Below are 22,003 nucleotides of genomic sequence, written 5' to 3'. Positions count from 1 at the left end.
TGCATAAATAACAAAAACATTTTTATTCACACTTTAAAATCGCGCTCGTGGTGCTTTGATTACCGCTGTGGCTATTTTGTCTGATGTTTAACTTTGACGTTTCATGAAAGAGTTGGGGCTTTGAGCGTTTCGCAATATGGGGCTTTTAAATTGTTGCTTGCGATTCTCCTTGATAGGGCTGTGCCCTACTACACTGCCGAGTTTTTCCTTCGTCATGTTCTCGATTCACTGGAAAGTGCCCTGAAATTAAGAACAGAGCAGCATTTTACATAAAATAAAACACCTAAGATGTTTGTCACTTCCTGCGCGGGCAATTGCTGCTTCCCTTCAATGAAATCGTAGCACTGTAAACCAAAGAAATGCAGTTGGGACGACTTTGACAATGGACAGAATTATTACAGCATCAAGAATCACATCCCTCCATAAATGAAAACATTTCCATGCACACCCAGTCTGCGCAAAGCTCCTCGTCCCAGCCATAATGATCTCTCTCATTGAAGAACAGCCTCCAAGAGGTTAGCTGCTGCTTGTTGCCTGCTAATCTATTTAACCTGCTCTGCAAAAAGACAAACAATTCAAGCTGTGATCATCAGAGGGTGACAGGCGCGTCCTTCCGCCAGCAGGTGGCACCTCTGCTTTCTAGCCTGCGGCATTCGGAGCCCAGTGAAAAATAATAAGAATAATAATAATAAGCAGCTCTGATTAAAGTGGGTGGAATCTCCAGCTAGGCTGAGCACCCAATGGGCCTTGCCAGAATCAGCCAGCCAGGCAGCCACACAGCGTCAAGGTGTGCAGAAGCTTGGCTAAAGATGCATGCCCTGTCAGAAGAAGTGGAGGCAGCGCTCTGTTCCCACATGACGAGTGGCAGGAAAGGACAGTGTCACGGAAACTTGGTTTCTGGGACAGCCTCGTGATTTCTGGAGCCCGGTGAAGCTGGGATTGGACCCTGTGGCAGGAATCTAGCCTGCCTGAGGTAGGCAGGAGAGGAACAGGTGGCATCTGAAATGTCAAGGTTATGCATCGCAAAGTGACTTTACATCATACTTGCAGCTGCGAAGGACTGGAGAGGCTCTGGTCGCATCCGCACCATGTATTAGAAGAAGAAGAACAGTTTGGATTTGATATCCCGCTTTATCACTACCCGAAGGAGTCTCAAAGCGGTTAACATTCTCCTTTCCCTTCCTCCCCCACAACAAACACTCTGTGAGGTGAGTGGGGTGAGAGACTTCAGAGAAGTGTGACTGGCCCAAGGTCACCCAGCAGCTGCATGCGGAGGAGTGGAGACGCGAACCCGGTTCCCCAGATTACGAGACTACCGCTCTTAACCACTACACCACACTGGCTTTTACTAAAAGCACAGGGCTTCCCCTAAAGAGTCAGGGGAATGGTAGTTTGCTAAAGGTGCTGTGAATGATAAACAACAGTTCCCAGCATTCTCGGGTGAGGGGACCATGTGATTTAACTGTGTTTTAAATTATGGTGGGGGGTGCTTTGTATTAGAGGTGTTACCTGCTTCCACATCCCAGTCACACTCTTTGCATTACATCTACTGTCATCTCTGTTGTGCCGGTTTCCAGTGTCAAGAGGGAACAAACTGCTGGCAGGCCTATGTGTTGGAAGGTGTTATGAAGGTGTTGCATGTGAGTCTATATCAGCATTTGGCCCATGTATGAGTGATGGTATCCTTAAGGCTCAAAGCTTATAACACTTCCCTGTTCATAAGCCGCATTTAACTCAACCGAACTCGCTTCAGAGCGTACTTGTACGGGATTCTGCTGTACATGGCTGGTGAATGTAATAACGAGAAGTGCAACCTGATGATGCAACCATTTTTTATCCGTTTATTCCAATCCAAGTTTCCTCTCTTGCATTAAAGGAAGGCATTCAAAAAAAATATATGCAAAAATATCTCAGTTCTGCAGGTTTGTAGCAGAAGCTGGCTGTGTGTAGTGCTGATTGGCCAGCACCTGTGATGTCACTTAGACAACACACACACACACACACACGGCACCAGTTTTTCTATTCCAAGACATTTCCTTTTTTAAAAAAAGTTAATAAAACACCCTTTAATTTAAAAATTATAAAAGACTTAAGCCTTCCCAGGTGGGGTCTATCTGATAGCTATATTAGCATTAAACTCCCTGGTATATACATCCATCCTTTCAACTAGAATCCAGGTAGAAAACAGGCTCACATCACAGTTGAAGAATCTGTTCCAAGTCCTCCTTTTACATTACATCAGCCTTCACCCTAAATTATATCAAGTCCTGGGGAAATGTGGTATGCCATTCCCGCCTGGTGCTAGCCTGGGAAGAAACTGTGCAAACAATGCACAACAAGCCTAATTTTTATAGAAAAACTGGACATAATGATGGATCCCAACTCCCCAAATGCCATTACAGTACTCTCCAGGGGGTGGGGAGAGCTCTGGTGGCACCCTTGCTAACATACAATGCTCAACTCTTCCCCTTATGATAATGCAAAGTCCAGTCAGTTCCATCACGCACAGGTGCTTTCCCTTTCTTTCTCTCATTTCTTGACTTCCATTTGACTTTCCTCTAGAAACATTCACTTCTTGCTTGAAGGCTATTTTCTACCAATCTGGGTTCTATGCAACTGCGAATGAAGGCTTGATATCTGTCTATGCAAATCCATTTCATTACTAATGATTTCACTTTTTCTTCCCTCTCTACTGCAGGCTTTCCCCATCTACCAAGCTTGAGTAATGCAAAAGACTAAATATATTCAAACTGCCTTCTTCAAAAATTCGTTTTGCTTTGTAAAATTGCTGCCATGAAAAGGAGAGCTCACTTCTATTCCTTTCGGTTCTGGCAACTGCCCCAAGTTACCTTAGGTGTGTCTTAATGCTTAGATACTCAGAAAAATCAAAGCCAGTCCCCATTCAGCCTAACAGCAGAGACCGGCTGAAGCTGATAACCAGGCTATTTGGATAATGTTGCTTTGGACAGAGTCAAAGACAGGTTCAACTGAGAACATCAAATATGATGGTCAAAACACTCCAAGGTATTTTCACAGCATTTCCATCAAAATTTGCAATATCTTCTATAATTTTGTAGCAATTTTTACTGCTGTAGAGAATAGTGTTTGTTGTCATCTCCCAGGCTATCATTTGATAGTAGAATAACTTGAGGAAGAGTGTTGCCTATTAAATTCACTTTATACATTTTTAGAACTTTGGATTTGTTCTTTTGCTGGGCAGGTAGTACCCCTTAACAAAGAACCTGGAAAAACACCTGTTTGTTCTTTCTCTCTACTTTCTGTTTCATTGAAAAGCATGTTCAGGACACACCAAACTTTCATTCTTTCCTGAAAAATAACCCAAGGGAATCACTCCAAAGAAACAGGCCACTTGAATTGTCAAGGAATCACATCGTGCAACCTTTCCAAGCACAGACTGGGTTTCAATAGGATGCAGCAGGAAATGGGAGTTTGCAGAGTGTGTCCTATTTTATCCTCACAACACCCTGTGAGGTAGGCTAGGCTGACTATTGCATGCCCCCCAAGGCATTCCTGAGAGTTTCGTGGCTAATAATAATAATAATAATTTATTATTTGTACCCCGCCCATCTGGCTGGGTTTCCCCAGCCACTCTGGGCGGCTTCCATAGAAACCAAAAATACAGTAAAATATCACAGATTAAAAACTTCCCTGAACAGGGCTGCCTTAAGATGTCTTCTGAATGTCAGGTACAGTGGTGCCTCGCAAGACGAAATTAATTCGTTCCGCAAGTCTCTTCGTCTTGCGAGTTTTTCGTCTTGCGATGCACGGTTTTCCATAGGAATGCATTGAAAATCAATTAATGCGTTCCTATGGAAACCGCCTTCCCCCGACTTCTTCTGGCGGGCGGCATTTTAAAATCGCCCGGGACAGCGGAGGACTTCTCCGCTGTCCGGGGCGATTTAAAAGCCCCTGGGAAGGCAGGCAGGGGGGACAAAGACTTTTGCCCCCCCCCCCGCCTGCCTTCAGAAAAGGTCCAGGACAGGCGCGGACCTCTCCGCAAGCAGCGGGAGCGCTCCTGCCCCGCCGCCCGGCATCGGGACGATGCCCCGAAGCCGGGCGGCGGGGGGAGGCGTTCCTGCCCCGCCGCCCGGCATCGGGACGATGCCCCGAAGCTGGGCGGCGGGGGGAGGCTTTCCCGCCCCGCCGCCCGGCATCGGGACATGGTTCCGATGCCGGGCGGCGGGGGGAGGCTTTCTCGCCCCGAAGCCGGGCGGCGGGGGGAGGCTTTCCCGCCCCGCCGCCCGGCATCGGGACATGGTTCCGATGCCGGGCGGCGGGGGGAGGCTTTCTCGCCCCGTCGCCCGGCATCGGGATGATGCCCCGAAGCCGGGCGGCGGGGGGAGGCTTTCCCGCCCCGCCGCCCGGCATCGGGACGATCCAGGACCTCTTCCCAAGGCGGGCGGGGGGGCAAAAGTCTTTGCCCCCCCTGCCTGCCTTCAAAAGCCGTCCGGGATAGCGGGAAGCGCTTCCCTGCTATCCCGGACCGCTTTTAAAATGCTGGCGGTGGGGAGCAAAGCCTTTCGCCCCCGCCGGCCTTCCTGGACCTCTTCTGAAGTCCGGAGGGGGGAAAAAGGCTTTGCTCCCCACCGCCAGCATTTAAAAAAAGGTCCCCGAGATTTCCCTATGGGCTTTCGTCTTGCGATGCAAGCCCATAGGGAAAATCGTCTAGCGAAGCGTCGCAAAACCCGAAAAACCCTTTCGTCTTGCGGGTTTTTCGTCTTGTGAGGCATTCGTCTTGCGGGGCACCACTGTAGTTATTTATCGCTTTGACATCTGATGGGAGGGCGTTCCACAGGGCAGGCGCCACTACCGAGAAGGCCCTCTGCCTGCTTCCCTATAGCTTTGTTTCTCGCAATGAGGGAACTGCCAGAAGGCCCTCCGCGCTGGACCTCAGCGTCCAGGCAGAACAATGGGGGTGGAGACGCTCCTTCAGGTATACTGGGCCTAGGCCGTTTAGGGCTTTAAAGGTCAGCGCCAACACTTTGAATTGTGCTCGGAAACGTAAGCAGAGAATTTAAACACGTTTCCATAGTCTGGTGCCAGCCAGGACACACATTCACCAACATAATACACCATACTGGGGCTTGGGGTTTTGCTTGGTACTTCAGCTGTTTGGTTTTCATTGACTGACAAGGACCTCATGAGGGAGATGGAGGTGGTTCACAAAGGATGCTTAAGCCCCTTTAAGAACTGTAGTACTCATGATCAGAAGCCCCATCTGATGTCTCTGTTGCTGGATTATTCCACTGCAGACTCTAGGTGAAATACCAGATGTTCAGCTGTTCCCCTGGCCCAATAAAAAATTCATTGCACATACAAAGCTGGCATGTCAGGGAGGTTCTGAAACAAATCTTCGCAACATGCTCATTTTGAATGCACAGGGAGTTTTAAATATGAAAGACAAGAGCATTCAAATATGAAATTCCCTCGGCCTACACCCAATGCTAGTCCTGTACGCAAGCTAACCCACTGGAAATAATGGTAGTCACATCCATTGATTGTAAAGGATCTACTCTGAGTAGGACTAGCATTGGCTGTAATTCTTTGTCTGGAGGCCCAATCCAGCAATGGAGGAATCACATGAAGCTGCATAGCCCCCATTGGCCAAAGAGTTTACCCTGTTGAGAGCCAGTACTAGTGGCTGGACACCCTTTTTGGTCTTGTCCGCAAGTCACCCTGTGGGACTATGCAGCTGAAGGAAAACCCATTGTTGGACTGTCTAACCCCATCAGCCCCAGTAAGCATAGTAAATGACAAATATGATGCGAGTTGTAGTCCAAAGACGTCTGGAGATTCACAGGTTCCCTGTCCCTGCTTGAGGGCCAAATCCAGATGGTAGCTAACCAACCGAAGCTTTATTTATTAAAAATATTTAAATACCCCTGTATCATAAATATATATCGCAACAGTATAAAAACCTAAACCCAGACAATAAAATCATAAAAAAGTTAAAAGCAAAAGGAAACAGCAAAAACAAACAGCACTAGACCATTGTGGGTGATGTAGTCTGAATTGTCTGCATAGGCCTGCAGAACAGAAGGGATTTCGACAGGCGTTTAAAAGTTGGAACAGAAGGCGCCTGCGGAATCTCTAGTGGCAGGGTATGCCGCAGGACTGGACCAATGACACTAAAGATTGATTTCTCGTTGCTGTCAAACGAGCCTCACCAACTCTGGGAACCAGCTTGCTCTTGAGCCTCTTGGGCTTGCTGATCAGAAGGTTGGTGGTTTGAATCCCTGCAACGGGGTGAGCTCCGATTGCTCTGTCCCAACTCCTTCCAACCTAGCAGTTGGAAAGCACACCAGTGCAAGTAGATAAATAGGTACCACTGCAGCGGGAAGGTAAAAGGCATTTCCATGCGCTCTGGTTTCCATCACGATGTTCCATTGTGCCAAAAGTGATTTAGTCATGCTGGCCACATGACCCGGAAAGCTGTCTGTGGACAAATGCCGGCTCCCTCGGCCTGAAAGTGAGATGAGCGCAGCAACACCAGTAGCCTTTGACTGGACTTAACCATCCAGGGGTCCTTTACCTTTTACCTATAAGGGTTCAGTAGCTCCCTGAGGTATCCTGGACCCAAGTTGTTTTAAGCAATGCAGTTGCTTTGGGGGACTATGTTATGTCAAAATACGCCGGGGGCTACACAAACCCTCCAAGATGAGACAAACCTCTCCAGGTGTCTTCCTGAAGTTGCACAGCTCTGGGACATCCATAAAACATCAGCCCCAGCATGCTCCAGCGACACATAGCAGATGCCTATGTGCACACACACCCAGCAGAGTTTAGCGGAAACCAAGTGGAGATGGGTGTGCTCATTCCAAGCTTTTATTAATCAGTATATACAGGACAAAGCGATCATGGCATCCTCTCCCTTCAGCTCCGAGAGAGAACAGAAAGTAAAAAGTACAAAAACACTACAGAGCGGAAGAGAAAAGGCTAGCTTCCGTTCTCAGGCTTTCCAAGCCTAGAAAGTAAATACAGACATGTGATGTAACAGTCACACATCAGCAACGGAGGAGGAATGGAATGCTAACATGTTACGTAGGCCAAACCTGCCTGCCCTTAATCTGGCTATGAGGACAAGCCATGTAATGAACAGCCCCCACTTGGGAAAAAGAATTTATCTGAAAACTGCTCTAAAAGCATAATGCGTGTTTACTTGGAAGCATGTTTTTTGTTTTCAGTGGTCAATATGTTTAGGATTGCTACATTAAGATTAATGTATTCACTCTATACAAGTGAATGTTGAGCTATTTTAACAAAGGTAAACATGGACTCTCAAACATTCAAAGCGTGTGACACATATTCAAAGCATATTACTCCCCCCCAAAAAAAATATATTCTGTGAGCTATAGTTCTCTCACACATACACACAGCTATAATCCAAAGCACCCTTAACTAAATACAGTCCCAGAATTCTTTAGGGAAAGTCAGGTAATTAAATGGGTGCTGGGTGTGCTTTAAATGTATGGCATAGGTCTGAGGCATTGTTTGGAAAGTCTTGCTACCTGAGAATCAAGAGATGTACAGAAGTTGCGTGTAACAAGGCTATCAGCCCTGAACATCTGTTCACAGGGACAGTTCTAATTAAAACTAGCATTTTAATCTGCCGTTAAATACATTACAATGTGCTATTTAATCTGTTATCTTGTTTGGTTGGTTGATATTCTTGGTATGTTACAGTTTTAAAATTATGCTTCTAAGATGCTCTGAGGACCTAGATGGTTAAAAGGTGGGGCATAAATCTGAAATATATCAAATGAACTATATGACCAGCTAGTTAATAACTGAATGAATAGCTACTAATGCTTCTACAGCATGCTTTTTCGCTCCCGAATTTCATTCCTTGAAGATGCTGGACATACAGATGTGATATTTGACAGCATTCTAGCTCCACCTACTGTCCTAACCTCTATGATTTAGAAGTAGCTGGAAATTGTAAAGAAAAGCTGTCAACGGTTGGAATTTTCTTACTCATCAATTCATTATTTTTTTAATTAAAAAGATGATGTATTTCAGTGTTTACAGTGAGGAAAGAGAAATTGTTTCACGGAATAACACTTTGTAGACATTTCAAAAAAGTTAGCGAGTCATTAGCAGAAGATATCCTAAATGCCACAACCAAGAGACAGAAAAGTACCATAAAACATTTAACTTTATTTCAAAACCAGAGTAAAAATTTAACAGTCAAATTTGGATTATCAGACATTGTCATGGGATAATACTTTCTGTTCATTTGAATTGTTCAGAAGTTGTGCAACCAAGGACACTGCTTTTGGAATGCATTATGACCTCTTCCAAACATAAATTCTAACCAATCACAAAATGAGCTATTCCATTCCTCAAAGAGTTCAGATTGGTCTACATATCACAAAACATTTGCATAGACGGGACTTCCACATAAGGAACACTATCTTATGCATGTAGACCATACCTTAGCCATGATCCTATGTATAACTGGATCACTGCCATGTACACGGGTTGGGAACGTGGTTAACGGTGGCGTGCCAACATGCGCCCATGCAGTCATGATGGCACACACCGCAATCTACATGTACATTAACTCTTCCAGTTCCTATGCCTTCCTTCTATGTAGGGATTGTGTAAACATATGAAGTGGACTTCTGTGTAGTGGTTCAGCACCACGTGCAAAGCAGCCTATTGGCCTCAGCAGAGACTACTGGGTGAAGAGGTATTCCTACAGTCCTTAACATAGTGGAATCCCAGAGCTATCCTTTCTCTCTTCAAATGCGGTAACTCAGCACACCATGCAGTTTGATGCATGCGCTCCAGGTGTGGCTGGAGCGCATGAATATCCCTGTAGATGAAATGAACTAGTTTTGACATCAGATAATCCACTGGAGCAGAGACACCGTTGATATTTGTAGATGTAGAGCAGATATTTATTATCTTTATAGATTTTGCTGGGTGAAACCCAGCCAGATAGGCAGGGTAGAAATATTATTATTATTATTATTAACCAAAGCATCACCGAGTCAATTCCCAAGGAATTGAGTTCGCTACTGGAATGAGATGTGCATTAAGTGCCATGCCCTTTGTTCATGACAGTAAATGATTTTGCAAAAATAACCCTGTAAAATATCTATCCTTCTAAACCAGGGGTTGTCAACCTGGCCCCTACCGCCCACTAGTTGGCGTTTCAGGGTTCTAGGTGGGTGGTAGGGGGTTCTACGGCACAAGCTGAATCCTCCTTCCACCGAGCACTGGGAAATTTTACCATCAATAAAGATGCATTAGTGGGCGGTAGATATAAAAAGGTTGACTTACCCCTATTCTAAACTATGGCAGAGTGGTCCACTTAACTCTTAAGTGCATGGCAATACTTATCCTTTGCATTTAGTGTTTAATTAAACACACAGATATGCTTAACCCATTTTCCAGCATCCTTCTCCAGTAATTCATCCAAACAAAACTTCCAACACATGAAAAACTGAATGCTACCCTTTTTTTATTCTCATTGCAGCTCATTATTTATTGCTACTTCAAAGGCTAGCAAGTGAAGTCCTTAGAAATAGGCAACTCTGTTCTTGCCAGTACTTTGTTTTACAGATGGTGGACAAGGTATTTGCAGCAGGGTGGCCCTGCAGACAGAGATGGACTCAAACTCCCACCATCCCCCAACAATTAATGGTATAAATTTGCTTTTTAAAAAATGAAGCTTACAGATCAATGCAATATATATATATTTATTTAAAAAACCAGTGCATTTCAGAAAGTTTTTTTTCCATATGCAAAAAAAAACACTTTTACAGTTCCTTTCAAGTTCTTAATCAACTGTCCTGGTCCAAGGAGAAGACAAATACGTTTCAGAGATCTGTAGCTCAACCTCTGCAATACTTGAAGTCACGAGAGACCTATGTGTAAGCTACTCTTACAATAATTCATTCTCTTCATCCTCCATAGGCAGGACGGCAAATAGGCCCCACAGTATATAAATTAGCTCATGATTGTTAGAAAATGGATGTCAGTAATAGCCATGGTTGTCAGGTACATACCACTCAAGTATTTACATCTACTATAACACTCTCCTTCCTGATTCTGCATACCATTCTCTTCCGCAATGCCCTGATTCTAGGCTGCAATATCTGCTGATCAACTCACTTCAGAAGCTCAAATCATACGCACATTTGCACCAACATAACTTTCTTCGGGGAAGGGTTGTTTTGCACTCATATTTTTGTGCACACAAAAGTAGCACAGGGCCACAACCCTATATTCGCTTACCTGAGAGTAAGTCCCACATTGAAGCTCATGGGCCTTACTCCTGAATAGACATGCACAGGGTTGCTCTGTAAATCAAGTTACGTGCCGTACAGTATTTCGATCCTGAAGGGACAACTATACTAATGATGTGATTGACAGCTAGCTGTATTTAGCCCCTACACACAACTCAGTACTCAGCAGCTCTGTGCTGAGGGATCTCCTTAAACCAGCCTCCTCTCCTAGGCTACAAGTAGCCAGTGCAGCACTGTAACACCGCAGTGCATAATGAAAAACTCACAATAAAATATGGGGGGGGGGGGGAATGGTTTTGCAAATTAGAGCGTATGTAAAGTTAAGGTCAGATCTCTTTAGAAACCTGGCAATTAGGTAAAACTATTGCAACAAGAGGCCCAAACAGAATGTACTTAATTGTTAGAAAACAATAGTCTTATGGCATCCTAAAGACTTACAAATTTTATTATGGTATATGCTTTTGTGGACTGGGAAGCTCTGTTTATCGAGCATTCATTCATTCTTATCTGTTTTCAGGTAGGTTATACAGCACTGCATCTAACAATTGTTGTCCTGTGTTTTCCACTGCAATTTCCTTCACTTTCCTTACTGCAGATATACCTTCTTTATTTTTAAAAAGGTGCAAAAGAGCAGCAAACCCACCTTAATGAATTCATCAGAGTGCAACTGAACCCCACTCATAAATTAATGATAGTCTGGAAGTGACCGTAGAGTCCACAAAACTTATGCCAAAATAAAATCTGGTAGTCTTTTAGGCACAAGACTCTTGGCTGCGTTTGTGACAACAGAGAAACACCTGTGCCTCTGGAAAAAGTTAGAAAGGGCACGTAAATCTAGAGGGATAACAGTGCAGTTAACTAGACAAATCAGAAGACCACAAGAGGGGCAAGTCTTGCCTAAACTAGGAAAATAAAGGACACAAACCAAAGTAAATTGGCAGCTTGCCTCTACCTCATTTTGGCAGTCTTCCTTTTTCTTAGTTCCTATGCTGCAGCCCCCATTTAGCAGGGCTACCTGAGGAGAGGAATTCAGGAGGACTGGGGGAGCCATGCAGGGATGAGGTGAGGAGCTCAGCATCCTCCAGCCTGCCCCATGCACTTGGAGCCAACCCACTGAGACAAACAGTATCAGTTTTGTTATAGTGCAGAGCTATATGACAAAAGTTGCAAAACGAGTGAGGAACAAACCACTTCTGCTGTCATTCGCCCTATTTGTCTTGCTCTTCTTTGAGCTTGCTAGTGCAACATGCTAAGGAACACTGACCAGGTACTTGCCATGTCTGCAGCTAAGAACGGGCTGAAATGTAACATATGTCAGAGAGGGAGAACTGTGGCATAGAAGCACAGCTGGCAAGGGCGATGGGTTGGTACACACAAGTGAGAATCTGCTACAATCTGCGGCATAACAGTGATTCGAAAAGGACTTGGCTCACAAGAATTCAACCATATATACAGTGGTACCTCTGGATGCGAACGGGATCTGCTCCGGAGCCCCGTTCGCATCCAGAAGCGAAAGCAACCTGCGTCTGCAGGTCGCGATTCGCTGCTTCTGTGCATGCGCGTGATGTCATTTTGAGCGTCTGCGCATGCACAAGTGGTGAAACCCGGAAGTAACACATTCCGTGACTTTCGGGTTGCCGTGGAGTGCAACCCAAAAACGCTCAATGCTCAACTTCAACCCAAGGTATGACTGTATCTGATTAAGTCAACAGGAGCTGCTTGAAAGCAATTGTGTGAAGACATGTACTCATGGTTATATTTCTTTCAAGGCACTATTATAGTGCAAGCATGAATTATGAAAAGTTAAATTATTTTAAAGCTTTGGAGACAAACATAGTTCATGTATTAAGCCATAGTTTTCATACCTAACAGCGGGACAGTTTAAAATAAAGGCACTACGAAGAAAAACGACATACCCAACTTCCTTGCCAGGAAATGTCTTCCCATCAAGCTCAGCAGTTCTGAATTTCAAGGTTTCTTGGTGGGGACGCAGCAATTTTGCATTTGCCCCATGACTGCACCTCACTCCCTGCCCCAAGTGCACTATGGCTTGATATCTTAGTTAATTCAGTTTGTACATGACTCATCTTAACTTTGAAATGGGTAGACACTGATCGCCGAAGAATTGATGCTTTTGAATTATGGTGTTGGAGGAGACTCTTGAGAGTCCCATGGACTGCAAGAAGATCAAATCTCTCCATTCTTAAGGAAATCAGCTCTGAGTGCTCACTAGAAGGACAGATCATGAAGCTGAGGCTCCAATACTTTGGCCACCTCATGAGAAAAGAAGACTCCCTGGAAAAGACCCTGATGTTGGGAAAGATGGAGGGCACAAGGAGAAGGGGACAACAGAGGACGAGATGGTTGGACAGTGTTCTCTAAGCTACCAGCACGAGTTTGACCAAACTACGGGAGGCAGTGGAAGACAGGAGTGCCTGGCGTGCTCTGGTCCATGAGGTCACGAAGAGTTGGACACGACTAAACAACTAAACAACAACAACAAAGTAACAGAACCGAAAAGATGAGGAAGCAGATTAGGGTTGCTTAAAAACCTGCAGGAGTGAGAAATACACCAGGACCAAACGACATGTTATGATAAACACAGTTTTTCCTGAAAGCATGCTTTCGGTAACCACTTTTATTCTGAAGAAAAAGCAGCCACAGGGTTCCTAATCTGGATCAGAGTCCTGCACTGGGTTCCTACTAAAAATCCACTTACTCACACAAGCCACTGCTTGCCCCCTGGTGGCCCTGTGGTTAGTTTAAGCACGCATTTAAAAACCACGTTGTTTGTAATGTGTAGTTTGGCCTCCCAGATTCAGCTGAGTTCTTTTTCCACGGTCTCTCTTACTGCTTTGGAGTGCCTTGCAAAAACAGGAGTGTGACGCTATACAAGTCTACTCTGAAGTAAGTCTCAATGAGTTAAATGGGACTTAATCCCAAGTATGGTTTCAAGAAGAAGAAGCAGATAGAAGGAAAGTGGACCCACTGCACTTATTTGTAACTTCACCCTTCTTTTTAGCAATGGGGGCAAAACCCCTAAAATAAATAGGGAGGGAAGTAGTGCAAATATTAGTCATCTTAATAAATACACCTTGCAAAATGCAAATTTCTCAAGTAAAATTAGGAAAGGAATTGAGAGTGAGAACATTATTGGGCGGGGCCGACGACGCCGCCGCACACAGAAATAACAGTGTGAGGGTGGGAACCATGATATGCAACTACCAATCCTTTTAACACTTTTCCTCCCGAGAGAAAAAAAAAATTATAATTGTGTATCAGAACAATTGACATTTTATAACGCTGCTGTATTTAAAATACCCTGTGAAATTAGGCAATTAATCTAGAATTCATCGTGTTTTCTCCTAAACGGCCATTTGGAATGCTGCGATACGTGATCAGCCGCTGAAAGCACCAGGCGGACGAATTCTTCCACGTCGAAGGAGTAATTTGTAAACTTCGGGTGTTTTCCCAGTGTTGGATGATGCCCCTGAAGAAAAGGGAGTTAAAATGGTTTTAAGGAAGCAAAACAAGTCAGCTCTTTTCCCCTGGAAAACAAGCAGCAAATTGAGCACGCATTTTAATTCATAACCGCTGATTTATCGATCCTCCCTAAAGCAGCAGCGTCAGTAAGAAAACACCTAACAGCACTGCTATTGATAGTCTGAACTAATGGCCAATTAATTTCATTTCTCTCCCTCCTCCGGCTATTCATATAAAATGATCCTTTAATCAGAGCAGAGAATTTAATTTGGGCTGAAGCAGAAGAATCATATTTCATGTGGAAGAACTGAGATGGCTAAAACATTTTTAAAGTAATAACAACAACAACAACAACAACAACACAGAACCAAAACACCTTTGCATCCCACCCACTACCTCATCCTGAGGGAACACTTTGTCCTTCTTTTGCCAGGTGATGTAATGGACGCCTCTCAGCCTTGCAAGGTCTAAGTAGCAGCGCTCGTCTTCACAGTTATACCTGGAGAAGAAATGATGGAGATTCATTAACAAAAGGTGCAATGGTTCTCTTTAGCGCCTGCTCTTCTCCTGCAGGAAACAGAAAGGTAATCATTCTACTAGCAATTGGAAATGGACAGGCTGCGGCTTCCCTGCTACAGCTCTTGCTACAGAGAGAGCCAGGGTGGCGCTGTGGTCTAAACCACTGAGCCTCTTGGGCTTCCGGTCGGAAGGTTGGCGGTTCGAATCCCCATGACGGAGTGAGCTCCCATTGCTCTGTCCCAGCTCCTGCCAACCTAGCAATTCGAAAGCACGTCAGTGCAAGTAGATAAATAGGTACCGCTCCGGCGGGAAGGTAAACAGTGTTTCTGTGAGCTCTGGTTTCCGTCACAGTACTCCATTGTGCCTGAAGCAGTTTAGTCATGCTGGCAATATGACCCAGAAAGCTGTCTGAGGACAAACAGTGGCTCCCTCAGCCTGAAAGCGAGATGAGCGCCGCACCCCATAGTCGCCTTTGTCTGGTCTTAACTGTCCAGGGGTCCTTTACCTTTACCTTACAGAGAGAACCAAGGAACCAAATCCCCTTGATACTTCGGTTTTGCTCTAGCAAGCATTAAAGAATGCATTCAAGCCGTCTCTCTCCTTTCCCCTCCCCAACCTTTGATTCAGACTTTTTTTGGGGGGTGGGCTTGGAAACGTACTATTTATTTATATTTATATTTATATATTTATATTATTTATATTTATATTTATTTATTTATATTTATTTACCACTTATGAACCAAAGTCTCTAAGCAGTGTATATAAAAATCATTAAAAGCATGCAGTGGATAAAATAAATCACAATGGTTCATACAAAAACCCCAGAAAACATCCTTGAAATGCCTGCTGAAGAAAGGGCTTTGTCAGGCATTAAACCGGGGAAGGAGCGGGCTACCTAATCTCAGGACTGAATGTATGACTCAGTGGAGACAAGCCATGCACCTGAGTCATGGGGGCCAGCAACACACGCACATATCCTTAAGATCTCAGTGACTGGGGAGGGATACAAAGGACTGGGTGGTCCTTAACATAACCTGGATCCAAGCTTTGTAAATTAATACAGTAACTTTGAACTTACTAACATACAGCTCAGAGGTCAAGGGCATGTGTACGTGCCTGGTAACATGGAAGTTACAGACAATAATTTAGATAAAACTGGGCTTTAAAGAACCTCTAAATCTAGGGTTCAGCTACCCCCATCCTAAGACTCAAAAAAACGCTGGCACGCTTCATTGTGCCTGGCTTCTATAACATGGAGGATTATTTCAAATAATAAAGACCCTTTCCTATTAGTAAGGTGAAACTCATCTATAGCAAGAGTTCCTGCTCAGCTCTTTAAAGATAAGATGGCGAGGAGGGAAATGTAAACCTGCCATACACAGTTTTAGAGCAACAAACAGTAATTCAAGAGCCATGTTCTCATGGAGAAAACTTTACAGAGGCCAGATAGACACAGTGAGAAAATGCCCTTTGTCAGAAATCTTTATAGAACTTCTGTGGGTTCGTTTCAACAGGCCTTGGGCAAGGAGTTAAACCTAGAAGTTCTTAAGGACTTGTTCAGCTTTCTATGATTTTATTTCTCTAATTCATTTTGCCACCGGGGCATGCCAACCTCTGCCCAAACAAGTTGGCCAATGAACAGAGTTGTCACACTCCACCTGGTACACATCAAGGAAAACTTCTTCTAATTGTAAGACTGAGGTAAGTTCAATATCTGCTCTGACGGAAACATAGAGGCGCCATTTCACCCTCTGTGACATGCATTTGCTTAAAAGCATGGTTTATAAGCCCTTCTTTGGATCAGGACACGGCAGCCCAATTTTCATGCAAATACAAAAAAAGGAGCTATTAAACACATGAGCACATGGAGGCTTACAGTTCAAAGATGACAGCCCAGTCTGGCAGAAAGAGAAGGTGGGTGAGTCCTGCTCCATGCATCCCAATGAATATATCAGAATTGTGCGTGATTTTCAGCTGCTCCTTAAATTTGAGCTCCCTAGAGAAAACGTATAAGAATGACTCTAACATGGGTATGTGTGAATAGCACAACAGATCATCATTCAGATAGGTCAAGGATCTCTTATGGGGTGAGTAAATAAGCTATACACCAGAATAAAATTCCTGGTGATGCTCAAGATCTTAGAAGAGCATATTGTTGCACTGGAGAAATTAAAAGGTTGCCATGTAAATGCACCCAGTAAACTGCTTCAGTGTCTGGTCTTTTTTTTAAAAAAAGAAATGTACATTATTAAAAACAAATGTTACTCAAACTCAAATCCATTATTAGCCTCAACATCAGTAATGTACAGCTCATTCATAGTTTTCAAACTTGTACAGTGGTACCTCAGGTTACATACGCTTCAGGTTACAGACTCCGCTAACCCAGAAATAGTGCTTCGGGTTAAGAACTTTGCTTCAGGATGAGAACAGAAATTGTGCTCCGGCGGCGCGGCAGCAGCAGGAGGCCCCATTAGCTAAAGTGGTGCTTCAGGTTAAGAACAGTTTCAGGTTAAGAACGGACCTCCAGAACGAATTAAGTTCTTAACCTGAGGTACCACTGTACTTCAGAGGGCAATCTGCAGAGCAATCCGACCTGCCCTCCATGTTGGGTTGGGTGATGGCGGGGGAGACTAGATTAGGCCAGAGCTTTCCAAACTGTGTGTCACGACATGTTAGTGTGTCAGCTGCAGTGTGCAGGTGTCACACAAACACTCCCTGCCTTCCTCACGGGGCTGGATTCGTTTAAGCTCCAGATGCACATCTAAAAAGTGTGTCACCAACAAGAAAAGCTCTGGATTAGGCAGAGCAGAGGTGTTCCTTTGTTCATTCTGCGGGACATGTGATCAGGTGGGCTGTTGGTAGGAGCCAGAGGAAGGGGCAAGGGCAGGGCTGAGACAGCTCTGGATCCTGAAACCCTATTGGTACCATCCAGGGGCTGACAATCCTCTCCCCGCCCCTTTTCTGCCCAAGTCACCGGGAGCAATAGGGCTGCAGATGTGGCCGTGGCCCTGCCCTTCCACAAAGCACTGAGGCTGGAAGGGGGAAAATGTTCTATTGTTCTCTTTATTGACCCTTAACAGTGTACACTTATGCATGTTTGCAAGCCCTAATAATACGTTCAGTGGGAATTACTCTCTCGTCTAACTATGTCTGGGATTGCAAACGTTCCAAAGATTTCAACAGGATTTACTTCCAGGAAATTGGTCTGTATCCAGTAATGGCTTTACACGAGCAGAAGAGGCAGTTCTCCTTATGGCAAGGTGGGGCAGGCCATTTTCACTGTTCTCCTGTAGCCCTCTGTGCTCCCTCAAAATTAACTCCTCTGACAAAATTGAGTGCATCATCTGAAGCGAGCTTAAGCTCTTTCCGCTAGTGCAAAACCACCATGGGCCACAACCCGTCATGCAGGTGCAGAAAGGTGGAACTCAAGTTAGGAACAGCTGCAAATCTGCTACGCCTTGCAGGTGTACTTACTTGTACTTGTAGTTCACTATTCGGACTTCAAATAACGGCAGTGTTTTCAAAGCGTTGGCAAGCTAGGGAGGGAGGGAGGGAGGGAGGGAGGGGAAAAAGCAACATTTCTGCATGATAATTGCTGTTTTTATTTCCCACCCATTTCCTGTACCCAACCACAGCTTCCTTGTGCCCACTGCTCTTTGGAAGCCTTTACTCAACAGAAAATAATCTAACCTCATTTTGGTTTAATATCTTCCTGTATTCTGTACTCCGGGCGAGTATCGTAACTCTGATTTTCCCATCCTGTTGGGGAACAAGCAAAACAAAAAGTAGCAAAATGAATCCATTTGCAAGCTGGGGAGGAGAAAGACCAGCTGACGGACAATGAATAAATTAGTGCCCTTGATGTAAAAACAATTAGCAGAGTGATTAAAATGTCTTTTCCTTTTAATCACCTCGTTTATATCACACACAGGAGAGAGGCACATTCCTGAAAATGGATTGTTCTAATGTGCACTTTCTGTCGATCCTCCTCCCCCAAAAGCAGTATTTGCAACCAACAACTAGCAAGTCATTTAAGAGTCCCCTTATGGACTTGATCAAGTCCCTCAACTCCCAATGAAACCACAGAGAACTTGATAACACTACCAGCAGCAAAGGTTTCCAAGCCCCTTTGTTTTATTCAAGAGAAAATGGCCCACGTGACCACAAACCACTGCAGTATCTGAAAAAGTGGAAGTCACACAGACAGACACAGTATGCTTTATATGTTGATGAATTATTGGGGTGCGAGGGGGAGGTGTTAGCCCACCTAACAAGGTTATTATTTCCCTTCCCAATTTAAAAATCCATCGAACCATTGGGGGTAAATTGTGTAAAAAAAGAAGAAGAAGAAAGAATTACAAAGGTTTAACTGCATGACACCTAGTAATACCAGCAGGAAATCAGGGCCAAATGGTTGCACACAGCTCGAAAACAACAGTCCCTTGTGATAAGCATGTACTATATTCTCTAGAAAATATTTTAAAGAACTCAAAAGCAGCCAAATTGATTCCCGCCCCCCAGTATACACCCTGTGAACAAACACACACACACACACTTATAGCTTTAGTTCTAATGGAGCCAGCATCTTCCTGTGGATTCAGATATTGGACGAAAAGCAAATGTCACTCCCTGATTTAGCCAAGGGTTTACTGGGCGGCTCTGTTGGGCTTGTTGCTGCTGGAAAACTTGTTCTGGCAGCACCAAGCAAACCACGCAACAGCGGAAATGGCTCAAGGGTTCCGAGCAATGCCTCCTGTCTTCATGAAGAGATAGAATTCGCTACAGCAAGAGAGCTGGTGGACATTTATCACCCTGCATGTACAAGATGCCACAGGGAGCACAGAAGTACTGCAGGCAAGAGGCATCTCCTTCAGTATTTAAATTATTTGTATTCCCTTCGCCATTGCAAGGGAGCTTTCATTTGTCAGGAAGATATGCAAGTCAGTGGAAACAGGAGTGCTCAAAACTACAACGAAACTCAGGACTGTGGGCATCGGAAAAGAGAACTCCTCAAGCTGTGAGCACGATCCGAAGCAAGAGAGAGGGCGCATGCAAACTCAAGCTTCATTCACGATTCTTACAGAACGGCACAGAGCATCACTAATACCTTGGGTCCTTCTTGTGTGACATTTAATCTGTGCAGCACATGCTGGGAAAAGGCTCTGAATAATCCTGTACCATGACAGCTGGATATCTGAAATCACAGCAGACATATAGGAATAAAATGCAGCCACGTGCTCAAATTTTAATATTTTTTTGCTAGTAACAAACCGTCCCCCACCTCAAAACAAAGCTTTTATGCATTGAAGTTCTTTCTTATTGAACATATCTATTTAAGAAGCTCACAAATCTTATTCAAAATTTCTTCTTTTTTTATTTAAAAAAAAAGGGTGGGTTGGTGCGGAACCCAACGTATTTACTCACCAATGGTGTATTATAAAATAAGCCGTACCTCATTCGAGGCAACAGTGTAAAAACTGCTTCTTTGAAGCATACCTGAAAAAGGAGATCATTAACAAGTTACAGCAGAACTCCTGATATATAATTAAAAGAGGTGAATATAAAGCAGGACCTATTAATACTGCAACAGAAGCCAGATCACAGCACCAATCTGAGCACCCCCTTGCGTTAAGCACTGAACAAATGACTGAAACAGAAACAGCATCTGACACAAAGACCCGAGAGGGTAAGATGAGGAAACTTTATAATGGGCGGGGGGGCAAGGTGAAAACTTTCCCGATGGGGCTACATGAAACAAAAGAGCAAGGGGAAATTAAGCGCAGCAGACACAATGGAAAACAATGGCAGCTTGCCCCTGGATGGCAGTGGAGCCCTTCTCCCACATTCCTGGAGCACAGACGTGCAAAGGTTTGAGAGGTCCTGAGCCTATGCTCATATGCACAGCACACTCACGACTACGGGTCTAGAATTAGGTGGGGTAACTGGTGTTAAATCCACACTCTTTGAAAAGAGGTTAGAAGTCATTCTTTAGTGTCCTTTGTTTTTATTTCTCTTAACGAAAGGCAAATTGAGAAAGCATAAAGTGTGCAGAATCCCTTGGTGCGCCTCTGTCCAGATTACTGAATCTCCTACTTAATCCTATGCAAAACCATAAACGTAAACCTGTGTGTGTGCAACAGGTCTGCTGCAAGGTACTTTTCTCTCACCTGCGGAAGTGGACCGTGCAGGTGTAACCTTATAGTATGAATGAAAATCTGAAAACCCTCTACGGCAGGCTTGTCCAACAGGTAGATCGCGATCTACTGGTAGATCGTGGAGTGTTCCTGGTAGACCCTGGTAGATCTCTGGCCCCTCACTGATCCCCTCCCCCTCTCTCAACAACAATGGGTAGATCACAACCAGTTTTTTAATACTGTGAGTAGATCGCAGTACATTGTAGTCGGATGTCCCTGCTCTATAGCAAGGGTGGTTCAGCTGTAGCTTAAGGACCCATACGTATTTGGTAACATGGTCACAAAACTGAACCAAAAGCACTGACTTCTGGGTACAGCCCTCAGTTTGTTTGTTTTTTAAAAAAAGCAAAATATTCCTCACTCTCTTTGAATCGTAGGATTTCAAATGTATTATTTCGTAGTCTGTAAATGCCTTCCACGTTTCGCTGAATAGGTCTCCGTATCCATAGGCACTCTGTGAAAAAACAAAAACAAATGGAAGCACAAGTAAGGTTTTAGTGAGAAACAACTGATGATCATTTTCACAGCTTTAGGCTTATCTATAACCCTCCTGCCTTAAGGCTAGAATTGTAAACAACTGAGCAGGGCAGGGCAGGGCAATCTATGGCCCTCCATATAGTATTGGACTACAGCTCTCATCATTCATAACCATCGGCCATGCAGGCTGTAACTGAGGGGAACTGGAGTCCACCAACCTCTGGAGGACCACCCATTCCCCATCCTTGTAATAGAGAGTATCCCCACCAAGCCCTATGGAACTTACTCCCAAGAAAGCATGCATAGCATCGAGCAGTCTGTAATCACCAGCATCATGCTCTTTCGTTTCCCAAAATTAAAGGGTAGATCCAAACTTTGAATTTGGGTATATTAACATATGGTAAACAAAGAGGATGGATTTTTTTATACATATTCCATCTTAAGAGACAAATACAGATTACCTACAAATGTCCAATGGTAATATCTCCAGATAAAACACTTGCTAACTGCCATCTACAGACCAGCAGCTTTTACAGCCTCAGAGACCCCCGAGATATTGAAGCAGTTGATTGATTATTACGCAACAACAAAAAACGGCCATCAACATATATAAATCTTTCTTATTAGCAAACCGATTTGACATACAGGTACTGAGGGAGGATTGGAATAAAGAATTAAAGATCTCAGTTTAGACCACACAGTGGGAAACTTTTTCAACTGCTATAACAAGGGTGTCTCTGAACCTTAAATTGAGGCTCATACAAAATTTGAAAAGGGGGGGGCATTGATCATCCTTTTCATTGCTCTGCCCGCATTTGCCTCTGGTCTCCCCCTCCCCAGGCACTGTGGCCCTCGGAAGATTACCCAGAAAGGAATGTGGCTCTTGGGTTGTAAAATGATCCCTAGCCCACCAAACACACACACACACACATTGTACACCTTGTCATATTTGTTTGTTTGTTGGGAAACATACCAGGTACATTTCCCCCCCACTGAGTTCCTGCTTTGTTTCACTCACTTATAAAGAAAGTAACATTTAGTAAGAACTGTAAT

General features: G+C 44.3%; 1 protein-coding gene and 1 long non-coding RNA gene across 3 annotated transcripts in view; one reads left to right on the top strand and one right to left on the bottom strand.

Annotated features, from left to right (window-relative positions):
- Positions 1–22,003, top strand: part of LOC309365452 — a 258,469-nt gene that overhangs the window by 115,574 nt on the left and 120,892 nt on the right. The window lies entirely within an intron of this gene.
- The window catches only part of EOGT (EGF domain specific O-linked N-acetylglucosamine transferase), a 34,789-nt gene continuing 22,271 nt past the window's right edge, over positions 9,486–22,003 (bottom strand). Inside the window, exons 10-17 of one of the 2 annotated variants that reach the window (XM_081902629.1) lie at positions 20,868–20,927; positions 19,704–19,775; positions 19,387–19,473; positions 17,970–18,038; positions 17,754–17,815; positions 16,156–16,275; positions 14,157–14,259; positions 9,486–13,767 (exon numbers count right to left, since the gene is read on the bottom strand). In XM_081902629.1, the coding sequence (XP_081758755.1) occupies positions 13,621–13,767; positions 14,157–14,259; positions 16,156–16,275; positions 17,754–17,815; positions 17,970–18,038; positions 19,387–19,473; positions 19,704–19,775; positions 20,868–20,927 (720 nt within the window). In that variant the 3' untranslated portion in view covers positions 9,486–13,620. Of the gene's footprint in view, positions 13,768–14,156; positions 14,260–16,155; positions 16,276–17,753; positions 17,816–17,969; positions 18,039–19,386; positions 19,474–19,703; positions 19,776–20,834; positions 20,928–22,003 lie in introns of both variants that reach the window. The other variant, XM_081902628.1, reaches the window with a different exon arrangement.

Source organism: Podarcis melisellensis (assembly GCF_964234715.1).
Source record: "Podarcis melisellensis genome assembly, chromosome: 2".
Lineage (NCBI taxonomy): Eukaryota > Metazoa > Chordata > Lepidosauria > Squamata > Lacertidae > Podarcis > Podarcis melisellensis.
This window is presented reverse-complemented; position numbering and strand designations above follow the sequence as displayed.